Genomic DNA, 12,540 nt, shown 5'->3' on the forward strand with positions numbered 1-12,540 from the left:
GGTCCAGTTTTGTTCAACATCTTCATCAACGACCTTGATGAGGGGATAGTGACCACCTTCAGCAAGTTTGCTGATGACACGAAGCTGGGAGGATTGGCTGACACACCCGAAGGCTGTGCTGCCATTCAGAGAGATCTGGACAGGCTGGAGTGCTGGGCAGTAAGAAACCAGATGAGGTTTAACAAAAGCAAGTGTAGAGTCTTGCATCTAGGTAGAAATAATTGCATACACCAGTACAGGCTGGGGGAAGACCTGCTGGAGAGGAGCTCTGCTGAGAGGGACCTGGGCGTCCTGGTGGACGACAGGTTGGCCATGAGCCAGCAGTGAGCCCTTGTAGCCAAAAAGGCCAATGGCATACTGGGGTGCATTAAAAAGAGCGTGGCCAGCAGGTCGAGGGAGGTGATCCTCTCCCTCTACTCTGCCCTGGTGAGGCCTTATCTGGAATACTGTGTCCAGTTCTGGGCTCCCCAGTACAAAAAAGACAGGGATCTCTTGGAAAGAGTCCAGCGGAGGGCCACAAAGATGGTGAAGGGCCTGGAGCATCTCCCCTACGAGGAGAGACTTAGGGAACTGGGTCTGTTTAGCCTTGAGAAAAGAAGGCTGAGAGGGGACTTGATCCAGGTTTATAAATACCTGAAGTGTGGGAGCCATAGTGGCGAGGCTGGTCTGTTTTCAGTAGTGCGTGGGGACAGGACTAGGGGAAATGGGCTGAAACTTCAGCATAGGAAGTTCTGCACGAATGTGCGCAAGAACTTCTTTACGGTGAGGGTGACGGAGCACTGGGACAGGCTGCCCAGGGAGGTGGTGGAGTCTCCTTCTCTGGAGATATTCAAGACCCGCCTGGACGCCTACCTGTGCAACGTGTTGTAGGGAGCCTGCTTTGGCAGGGGGGTTGGACTCGATGGTCTCTAGAGGTCCCTTCCAACCCCTACAATTCTGTGATTCTGTGAAAACGGTTTCGACTGGTTCAAACCGGTTTCGACTGGTCCGAAATGGTTTCAACTGGTTCAAGCCGGTTCCGACTGGTCCGAACCGGTTTCAACCAGTTCAAACCAGTTCCGACCGGTCTGATCCGGTTCAAACTGGTTTCGACTTGTCCAAAACAATTTCGACCGGTTCGACCGGTCCAAACCGGTTTTGACTGGTCCAAACCAGTTCCGACTGGTCTAAACCGGTCCAAACAGGTTTTGACCGGTCCAATCTGGTTTTGACCGGTTCAAACCGGTTTCAATTGGTCCGAACCGGTTTCGACCGGTTTGAACTAGTTCACACCGGTTTCGACTGGTCCAGACTGGTTTTGTCCAGTTCAAACCAGTCCAAGCTGGTTTTGACCGGTACAAACCGATTTAGACCAGTTCAAACCGGTTCCGACCGGTCCAAACCTGTTCCGACTGGTCTAAATTGGTCCAATCCAGTTTCGACCGGTCCAAACCAGTTTCGACCGGTTGTAACCAGTTCAAACTGGTTTCGACTGGTCCAAACCAGTTTTGACTGGTTCAAACCGGTTCAAACCGGTTTCGACCAGTCCAAACCAATTTCGTCTGGTCCAAACCGGTTTCGTCTGGTCCAAACCGGTTTCGACCGGTTCAAACTGGTTTTGACTGGTCCAGACTGGTTCTGACCAGTCCAAACCGGTTCCAACTGGTCTAAATTGGTCCAATCCAGTTTCGACTGGTCCAAACCAGTTTCGACCGGTTGTAACCAGTTCAAACTGGTTTCGACTGGTCCAAACAGGTTTCGACCGGTTCAAACCGGTTCAAATCGGTTTCGACCAGTCCAAACCAATTTCGTCTGGTCCAAACCGGTTTCGACCGGTTCAAACTGGTTTTGACTGGTCCAGACTGGTTCTGACCAGTCCAAACCGGTTCCAACTGGTCTAAATTGGTCCAATCCAGTTTGGACTGGTCCAAACCAGTTTCGACCGGTTGTAACCAGTTCAAACTGGTTTCGACTGGTCCCTGTAACTAAGAAGTCGGGAAAAGGTGTCAGGAGACCTGCGTGGATGAGTAAGGAACTCACATGCAAGCTCCGCAGAAAGAAGAAAGTACACGGTATGTGGAAAAAGGGTCTGGCCACTTGGGAACAATATAAGAATGTAGTCAGGGACTGCAGAGATGCGACCAGAAAGGCTAAAGCCCACCTGGAGCTGAATCTAGCTAAGGAGATAAAGGATAATAAAAAAGGCTTTTTTAAGTACGTTAACAACAAAAGGAAGGCTAGGGAGAATGTGGGCCCCATACTAAGTGAGGGGGGTGTTCTGGTAACGGGGGATGCTGAGAAGGCGGAAATACTGAACGCCTTCTTTGCCTCTGTCTTAGTGAAAGGGCTCTCCCCCAGGAATCCCAGACCCTGGTGATTGATGAGAGAATCTGGGGAATGGGAGATTTCCCTTTAGTCAGGGAGGAGGTGGTCCGTGAGTGCTTAGGAAACACTGATGTCCATAAATCCATGGGACCTGATGGGGTGCACCCACGGGTGCTGAGAGAGCTGGCAGAGGTTATTGCTAAGCCGCTCTCTGTAATTTTTCAGAGGTCTTGGAGAACTGGGGAGGTGCCTGAAGACTGGAGGATGGACAATGTCACCCCGGTCTTCAAAAAGGGCAAGAAGGATGACCCGGGTAATTATAGGCCAGTCAGCCTCACCTCTGTCCCAGGGAAGGTGATGGAGCAGCTTGTGCTGGATGCCATCTCCAGGCAACTGGGAGTAAAGGAGGTTATCAGGAGTACTCAGCATGGGTTCACCAAGGGGAGGTCGTGCTCGACCAACCTGGTGGCCTTTTATGAAGATGTCACTAGCTGGGTGGACGGGGGGAGAGCGGTAGATGTAGCCTACTTTGATTTCAGTAAGGCTTTTGATACGGTCCCCCATGACATCCTTATAACAAAGCTGAGCAAGTATGGGATAGATGAGTGGACAGTGAAGTGGATCGAGAATTGGCTGACTGGCAGAGTGCAGAGGGTTGTCGTTGGCGGTGCAGTGTCCGGCTGGAGGCCTGTGACTAGCGGCGTCCCCCAGGGGGTCTGTACTGGGTCCAGTCTTGTTCAACATCTTCATCAACGACCTTGATGAGGGGATAGTGACCACCCTCAGCAAGTTTGCTGATGACACGAAGCTGGGAGGATTGGCTGACACACCCGAAGGCTGTGCTGCCATTCAGAGAGATCTGGACAGGCTGGAGTGCTGGGCAGTAAGAAACCAGATGAGGTTTAACAAAAGCAAGTGTAGAGTCTTGCATCTAGGTAGAAATAATTGCATACACCAGCACAGGCTGGGGGAAGACCTGCTGGAGAGGAGCTCTGCTGAGAGGGACCTGGGCGTCCTGGTGGACGACAGGTTGGCCATGAGCCAGCAGTGAGCCCTTGTAGCCAAAAAGGCCAATGGCATACTGGGGTGCATTAAAAAGAGCGTGGCCAGCAGGTCGAGGGAGGTGATCCTCTCCCTCTACTCTGCCCTGGTGAGGCCTTATCTGGAATACTGTGTCCAGTTCTGGGCTCCCCAGTACAAAAAAGACAGGGATCTCTTGGAAAGAGTCCAGCGGAGGGCCACAAAGATGGTGAAGGGCCTGGAGCATCTCCCCTACGAGGAGAGACTTAGGGAACTGGGTCTGTTTAGCCTTGAGAAAAGAAGGCTGAGAGGGGACTTGATCCAGGTTTATAAATACCTGAAGTGTGGGAGCCATAGTGGCGAGGCTGGTCTGTTTTCAGTAGTGCGTGGGGACAGGACTAGGGGAAATGGGCTGAAACTTCAGCATAGGAAGTTCCGCACGAATGTGCGCAAGAACTTCTTTACGGTGAGGGTGACGGAGCACTGGGACAGGCTGCCCAGGGAGGTGGTGGAGTCTCCTTCTCTGGAGATATTCAAGACCCGCCTGGACGCCTACCTGTGCAACGTGTTGTAGGGAGCCTGCTTTGGCAGGGGGGTAGGACTCGATGATCTCTAGAGGTCCCTTCCAACCCCTACAATTCTGTGATTCTGTGAAAACGGTTTCGACTGGTTCAAACCGGTTTCGACTGGTCCGAAATGGTTTCAACTGGTTCAAACCGGTTCCGACTTGTCCGAACCGGTTTCAACCAGTTCAAACCAGTTCCGACCGGTCTGATCCGGTTCAAACTGGTTTCGACTTGTCCAAAACAATTTCGACCGGTTCGACCAGTCCAAACCGGTTTTGACTGGTCCAAACCGGTTCCGACTGGTCTAAACCGGTCCAAACAGGTTTTGACCGGTCCAATCTGGTTTTGACCGGTTCAAACCGGTTTCAATTGGTCCGAACCGGTTTTGACCGGTTTGAACTAGTTCACACCGGTTTCGACTGGTCCAGACTGGTTTTGCAAGTTCAAACCAGTCCAAACCAGTCCAAGCCGGTTTTGACCGGTACAAACCGATTTAGACCAGTTCAAACCGGTTCCGACCGGTCCAAACCTGTTCCGACTGGTCTAAATTGGTCCAATCCAGTTTCGACCGGTCCAAACCAGTTTCGACCGGTTGTAACCAGTTCAAACTGGTTTCGACTGGTCCAAACCAGTTTTGACCGGTTCAAACCGGTTCAAACCGGTTTCGACCAGTCCAAACCAATTTCGTCTGGTCCAAACCGGTTTCGTCTGGTCCAAACCGGTTTCGACCGGTTCAAACTGGTTTTGACTGGTCCAGACTGGTTCTGACCAGTCCAAACCGGTTCCAACTGGTCTAAATTGGTCCAATCCAGTTTCGACTGGTCCAAACCAGTTTCGACCGGTTGTAACCAGTTCAAACTGGTTTCGACTGGTCCAAACCAGTTTCGACCGGTTCAAACCGGTTCAAACCGGTTTCGACCAGTCCAAACCAATTTCGTCTGGTCCAAACCTGTTTCGACCGGTTCAAACTGGTTTTGACTGGTCCAGACTGGTTCTGACCAGTCCAAACCGGTTCCGACTGGTCTAAATTCGTCCAAACCAGTTTCGACCGGTTCTGACCGGTTCAAACCGGTTTCGACTGGTCCCTGTAACTAAGAAGTCGGGGAAAGGTGTCAGGAGACCTGCGTGGATGAGTAAGGAACTCACGTGCAAGCTCCGCAGAAAGAAGAAAGTACACGGTATGTGGAAAAAGGGTCTGGCCACTTGGGAACAATATAAGAATGTAGTCAGGGACTGCAGAGATGCGACCAGAAAGGCTAAAGCCCACCTGGAGCTGAATCTAGCTAAGGAGATAAAGGATAATAAAAAAGGCTTTTTAAAGTACGTTAACAACAAAAGGAAGGCTAGGGAGAATGTGGGCCCCATACTAAGTGAGGGGGGTGTTCTGGTAACGGGGGATGCTGAGAAGGCGGAAATACTGAACGCCTTCTTTGCCTCTGTCTTAGTGAAAGGGCTCTCCCCCAGGAATCCCAGACCCTGGTGATTGATGAGAGAATCTGGGGAATGGGAGATTTCCCTTTAGTCAGGGAGGAGGTGGTCCGTGAGTGCTTAGGAAACACTGATGTCCATAAATCCATGGGACCTGATGGGGTGCACCCACGGGTGCTGAGAGAGCTGGCAGAGGTTATTGCTAAGCCGCTCTCTGTAATTTTTCAGAGGTCTTGGAGAACTGGGGAGGTGCCTGAAGACTGGAGGATGGACAATGTCACCCCGGTCTTCAAAAAGGGCAAGAAGGATGACCCGGGTAATTATAGGCCAGTCAGCCTCACCTCTGTCCCAGGGAAGGTGATGGAGCAGCTTGTGCTGGATGCCATCTCCAGGCAACTGGGAGTAAAGGAGGTTATCAGGAGTACTCAGCATGGGTTCACCAAGGGGAGGTCGTGCTCGACCAACCTGGTGGCCTTTTATGAAGATGTCACTAGCTGGGTGGACGGGGGGAGAGCGGTAGATGTAGTCTACTTTGATTTCAGTAAGGCTTTTGATACGATCCCCCATGACATCCTTATAACAAAGCTGAGGAAGTATGGGATAGATGAGTGGACAGTGAAGTGGATCGAGAATTGGCTGACTGGCAGAGTGCAGAGGGTTGTCGTTGGCGGTGCAGTGTCCGGCTGGAGGCCTGTGACTAGCGGCGTCCCCCAGGGGGTCTGTACTGGGTCCAGTCTTGTTCAACATCTTCATCAACGACCTTGATGAGGGGATAGTGACCACCCTCAGCAAGTTTGCTGATGACACGAAGCTGGGAGGATTGGCTGACACACCCGAAGGCTGTGCTGCCATTCAGAGAGATCTGGACAGGCTGGAGTGCTGGGCAGTAAGAAACCAGATGAGGTTTAACAAAAGCAAGTGTAGAGTCTTGCATCTAGGTAGAAATAATTGCATACACCAGTACAGGCTGGGGGAAGACCTGCTGGAGAGGAGCTCTGCTGAGAGGGACCTGGGCGTCCTGGTGGACGACAGGTTGGCCATGAGCCAGCAGTGAGCCCTTGTAGCCAAAAAGGCCAATGGCATACTGGGGTGCATTAAAAAGAGCGTGGCCAGCAGGTCGAGGGAGGTGATCCTCCCCCTCTACTCTGCCCTGGTGAGGCCTCATCTGGAATACTGTGTCCAGTTCTGGGCTCCCCAGTACAAAAAAGACAGGGATCTCTTGGAAAGAGTCCAGCGGAGGGCCACAAAGATGGTGAAGGGCCTGGAGCATCTCCCCTACGAGGAGAGACTTAGGGAACTGGGTCTGTTTAGCCTTGAGAAAAGAAGGCTGAGAGGGGACTTGATCCAGGTTTATAAATACCTGAAGTGTGGGAGCCATAGTGGTGAGGCTGGTCTGTTTTCAGTAGTGCGTGGGGACAGGACTAGGGGAAATGGGCTGAAACTTCAGCATAGGAAGTTCCGCACGAATGTGCGCAAGAACTTCTTTACGGTGAGGGTGACGGAGCACTGGGACAGGCTGCCCAGGGAGGTGGTGGAGTCTCCTTCTCTGGAGATATTCAAGACCCGCCTGGACGCCTACCTGTGCAACGTGTTGTAGGGAGCCTGCTTTGGCAGGGGGTTGGACTCGATGATCTCTAGAGGTCTCTTCCAACCCCTACAATTCTGTGATTCTGTGAAAACGGTTTCGACTGGTTCAAACCGGTTTCGACTGGTCCGAACCGGTTTCAACCGGTTCAAACCGGTTCCGACTGGTCTAAACCGGTCTAAACAGTTTCTGACTGCTCCGAACCGGTTTCAACCGGTTCAAACCGGTTTCGACTGGTCCGAACCGGTTTCAACAGGTTGAAACCGGTTTCGACTGGTCCGAACCGGTTTCAACCATTTCAAACCAGTTCTGACCGGTCTGGTCCAGTTCAAACTGGTTTCGACTGGTCCAAACCAATTTCGACCAGTTCAACCGGTTCAAATCGGTTTTGACTGGTCCAAACCGGTTTTGACCGGTCCAAACCAGTTGCGACTGGTCTAAACTGGTCCAAACAGGTTTTGAACGGTCCAATCCGGTTTTGACCGGTTCAAACCGGTTTCGATTGGTTCGAACCGGTTTCGACTGGTCCAGACTGGTTTTGTCCAGTTCAATCCTGTCCAAACCAGTCCAAGCCAGTTTTGACCTGTACAAACCGGTTTAGACCAGTTCAAACCGGTTTAGACCTGTCCAAACTAATTTTTACCATTTGTAGCTAGTTTCGACCAGTCTGAACTGTTTTCGATGGGTTCCAACCGGCTCCGACTGATCTAAATTGGTCCAAACTGGTTTCGACCGGTCCTAACTGTTTCGAGCGGTTCAAAGTGGTTTGAACCGGTTTTGACTGGTCCAAACCGGTTTCGACCGCTTTGAAGTGGTTTTGACTGGTCCAAACTGGTTTCGACCGGCCCAAACCGGTTCCGACTGGTCTAAATTGGTCCAAACCGGTTTCGACTGGTCCAAAGCAGTTTCGACCGGTTGTAACCAGTTCAAACTGGCTTAGACTGGTCCAAACCGATTTCGACCGGTTCAAACCAGTTTCGACTGGTCCGGACCGGTTTCGACTGGTCCAAACCGGTTTCGATCGGTTTGATGTGGTTCAAACCGGTTTTGACCGGTCCAAACCGGTTCCAACTGGTCTTACTTGGTCCAAAAGTTTCGACCGGTCCAAACCAGTTTTGACCAATTGTAACCAGTTCAAACTGGTTTCGACTGGTCCAAACCGGTTTTGAATTCTGTGATTCTGTGGTCGTGTTGATACTTCACTTATCCTTTTGTTTTTAGGCACCCTCCCCTGCCTACAAGCTCTCACTAAAAATCCTTGCAATACAAATTCAAGAGAAGTCTCCAGGGTCCAGTAAATGTGATAAAGACTGGTTAGAAATTGATGGAGTTAGGTAAGTCAATGTACTATTTTCTGACATGTCATTTTGCACTTTGCAGTTTTACACATCATACTAAGGAAAAAGGTCTCACCAGGTTTGCTTCCACTGAATTTCAGCTGAATAATGCTTACTTCTTCTCTATTACTAAACATTCATCATCATGATAATTTAAGCATACAACTTTTTCTACAGTGACTGATACTCACTTTATTATTTCTCTTGAGAGCAACAATGAAAACTGCAGGATTATATGCAGCTGCAGTGGATCTGAGTATTTCTGGCTATGATCTCAACATGGGTGAAGAGCTTGCATAATTAGAAATTTCACTTCCTATGCCAGTTACTCTTTAATGGTTGTAACTGTTTTCAGCAAATAATGCAAATAAAAATGTTTATTCAGGGAAAAAAAATTAAAAAGTATTCAGAGTGATTTGTCTCTTGAAAGAATTGCATTGATATGGCAATAGCTGTTGTTTGGTTTTATGATTTCCTTGCTAGATACGCAGCCTGTTGAGTTTGCAGAATCAAATGTGAAATCTGAAGTTAAGCATGCTGAGAAAGTGGTTGATGTTTATAAAGCAGACTCTGACAATGATTATCTTGCTCTCTCAGAAAAGTATGGTGGGGTGGAATGGAAGGTATTTGTTAATACACTTTCTAATACTTCTGTTTGGCTGAAAAACTTATCACACACACAAACAAAATGGCAACAAAGAATAGCTCACATCTTTTTTGCATTGCTTTAAAGCTTTTTGGCATTTGTACTCTTCAATAATAGGAAAGGCAGCTAGGTGGTAATGGCCAGTTTGGTCAGAAGTCAACTCCTTTCAAATTTGCCTTGCCAGGTACTGTAAAGATATTTCAGAAAGTGGCAGAAACAGAGAATATGGCTATTCTGTTGCTATCAGCTTCCATTCCGATGAACTAGTCACCCATAGAGGATTTTATATTGAATACAGAGCCTTCAGTCACACAGACCGTAAGTGCACTTTAAAAGGAGCCAAAAGAAACCGTTTTTGACAGACAATGTACATATGAAACAACTTGCCTTTTTGCTTATTTTTGAGAGGAATATTTAAAATGTTATTGTGCATTTTACTGAACAAATGAACTAGTTATTTGCCTTTTTGCCAACACACCTTACAGTAGCCAAGATGCAACAAGCAAACTGCATGACAGAGTTGTGAAAAGTGCAACTGTTTTGTCAACAGGAGTTAACCATGACCTTTAAGTTCACAACTCTGCATGCTCCGAATCAACTTCCAGCTTCAGAATGTGAGTTCTGACTGAAAGTTAATGAAGACATCTTGCTGGCATGTTCCATGAAGATGGTTGGGTTTCTTATAGCCCTTCCTTGACTCCTCAATCTCCGTGCTTCAGAATCAGTATTAGGGATATTTTTGAGACATCCAGAGGGCAAAACAGGGTTTTTTTTAGAACATGGATATGTTTGTTTCTGACTTTTCTTAGACTAGACAATGTTTCTGCTGTATATTCTAAGTACTTGATTTCTGCTTACTTCCAGAAACACTTATTTACATATTTCCAGAAATATTATTTTTGTTTCTAAACAGACTGACTTCCTTTTGCTAATGAAATTCTAGGGAGTGGAAGCTCTCCATGACTTCAAAAGATCACACTGTGAAACCTGAAATCCTCAGCTTGCTTGACTGAGCGTGAGCATAGTTCTTTAAATTGGTGACTTAGAAGTATTTATGTATCTGAGATAGATTATTTTTCTTGCCTCTCAGACTTTTATAGAGGAATTCCTGTCTTGAGCTACTAGTACTGGTCTGAGTAGTGTTTTTTCCTCCTTCCAAGGCAGTAAAAAGAAGAAAACTACTCCAAATTGGAATTGACTAAATCAATGTGGGACAAATTAGTTTGGTCCTTCAGCCTTGTTTAGCTGCTAATTTGCCTCCAGTGCTGGAGGAGCAAAAATTAAAGTTGACCTGATCAGAAGAGAAATGATGTGTGATTGCAGCCCAAAATGCAAACAGTGCCTTGGGCTGCATCAAAAGAAAGAGGTGGACAGCAAAGAAAGGAATGAGATTTCTCCCTTCTACTCTGCCCTTCTGAGACCTATCTGGAGTATTACACAAGAAAGATGTGCTGCTGTTGGAGTAGGTCCAGGGGAGGGCCACAAAGATGATCAGAGGTTTAGAGTCACCTCTCTTATGAAGAAAGGTGTTGAGAGAGTTGAGCTTGTTCAGTCTGTAGAAGAAAAGGCTCCAGGATGACCTAATTGCAATACTTAAAGGGATTTTAAAATCAGGAATGAGACTGCCTACAGAAGCTGTGGATGTCCCATTCCCAGAAGGAATCAAGGCCAGGTTGGATGGGGCCCTGACCAACCTAATCTGCTGGAATGTAACCCTGGTATGGTGGTGAAACTGGATAGTCTACAGGTCCCCTTCCAACCCAACCCGTTACATGACTCTGTGATTTTTCTAGCTTGTCCTTGACAGTTTAGATGCATAGATACAACGTACGTTTCTTTAAGTAGTCTGTCAGATTACTGGAAAGGCTGTTTGGATGGTAATGATGAATTAGATAGCGGTAGGGCAAGTATTTACAAGTTAAGATTCTAAAAAATGAAACAATAGCTAGTCAAGCTAAACTATTTCTAAGTACTGAAGAATGGTTAAAAGTAAGCATGCAGGTTTTAGTTTTGATTTGGTTGAACACTGTGAGAACATAAATATAAGAGAAATTGTATATGCTATCTTGTGTGAGAATTTGAGGAAGTGTGGGGACCAGTGAGAGAAAAAAAAGTATCAGAAACTGTTTCCAGAAAGTGATTGCCAGTGTCTCACAGCCAAAATGGAAAGATATTTATATTGTTCTGCTAATGTATGTTACTGATCATTACATAATTTCTGTTAGTGGTTTAAATGATGGGCTAGAGAAGATGCTTATGAAATAAGAAAAGTGCCAGAAACAGGAAGAGTAATGGATTTATGAATGGACCAGGTGAGCTGGAAAACTTATATAAAGAAAATGATATTCCATTCAGAAAAGATATAATCTGGACTTCTGTAATCAAATACACAGATTGATCACTTACACTGCTTTTCTGTTGAAAAATGTCTGGGATGTGATAGTGACTCATAATCTGACAGGATAGTCACAAAGTTCTACAGTTGTGTATGTTTTGTCTGTTAACAACAACAGCAAGAATAACAAACAACAAGAAAAAAAAATCATAATAGAATGTAAGACAAATGTTTGAAAGGGTTTTCACATCTGCCTGTGTGAGGGCCTCAGCTGGAGTTAGACAGTGCACATAAGAGAAGATGGGAAACAATAAAGTGATGCCAGAAAGAGAGACCAGAAGGTAAGCCGGGTTGAGAGAGCAGGGCACAAGTTAAATAATGCAGCAAATCTTTCCCTCACTAGCAGCTAACAAGAAGATAGACTGATAGAAATAATAAGTAACATCAAGATGACCTGTAGCAAGTGAAGATAACATATGGCCACTAACTAGATATTTGGATTATAAAGCATTTACAGACCTATCTTCTTCAGGTTGTACTCCAGAGCAGTTGAACTGTGGTGATGGAAAATGTAAGCATCAATATAAGACCTGTGAAGGTGGTGAAAGCTGCGGGGAAGCCAGCAATGAAAACAACTGTTGTAAGTATGTATTTTTTGCTGTTTTCCAAGAGATGGTGGAAGGCAGAAGGAGAGATATGTAGATGTGTTCAGTTTTATTTTCAATGGAAAACTTTCTCATTCAGTTTGTGAATCTTCCAGTAGACGTGCAGATTAGAAATACAGTGGTATTTTCTACATGTAAGAATCCAAAACAAGGCTTTTTTTTTTTTTTTTTTCCTCATCAAGAAGTACTTTTGTAGTCAGTGTCCTGAAAATGACTTTAAGCAGCCATTTCTATTTGTAATGGTAGGCACACACCATCTCCCTCCTCACACAAAATAAAGCTCAGACTTCTTAGGGGGTTCCAACATTTTTTCTGTGAGTCCAACTTGACTGACTAAGCATACAGTGTACTTTTACATGAAGTCTTTAGATTTGCCTATGCGTAAATAGAAGGTCGGTGAAGAGCAAAGAAGGTTAATGTTATCTCCAAATGCCTATTAATAATCCAATTAAGTACACAAAATCTAGATGCTACTTTCTGAACTTAACAAATGAATGCATCTTTAGCTACTTTCTGCCATAGCTTAGCTGCTAAGTATTCCCTGCTGTTTTGCAGCAGGAATGATTCATGCTACTTTCACAACTGGTTGTTACTGTTTGAGATAAATGATATGGTCAGTCTACCAATAAGGACCTGCTGTATTTTAACCTTTCT

General features: G+C 46.6%; 1 protein-coding gene across 1 annotated transcript in view; it reads left to right on the forward strand.

The window, feature by feature from the left end:
- The window catches only part of LOC140259542 (suppressor of tumorigenicity 14 protein-like), a 52,442-nt gene that overhangs the window by 31,129 nt on the left and 8,773 nt on the right, over window positions 1-12,540 (forward strand). The window contains exons 10-12 of the mRNA XM_072350975.1: window positions 8,125-8,237; window positions 9,071-9,204; window positions 11,754-11,861. Coding sequence (XP_072207076.1) covers window positions 8,125-8,237; window positions 9,071-9,204; window positions 11,754-11,861 — 355 coding nt within the window. The remainder of the gene's footprint in view (window positions 1-8,124; window positions 8,238-9,070; window positions 9,205-11,753; window positions 11,862-12,540) is intronic.

The sequence above is a fragment of the Excalfactoria chinensis genome, chromosome 1 (assembly GCF_039878825.1).
Source record: "Excalfactoria chinensis isolate bCotChi1 chromosome 1, bCotChi1.hap2, whole genome shotgun sequence".
NCBI lineage: Eukaryota > Metazoa > Chordata > Aves > Galliformes > Phasianidae > Excalfactoria > Excalfactoria chinensis.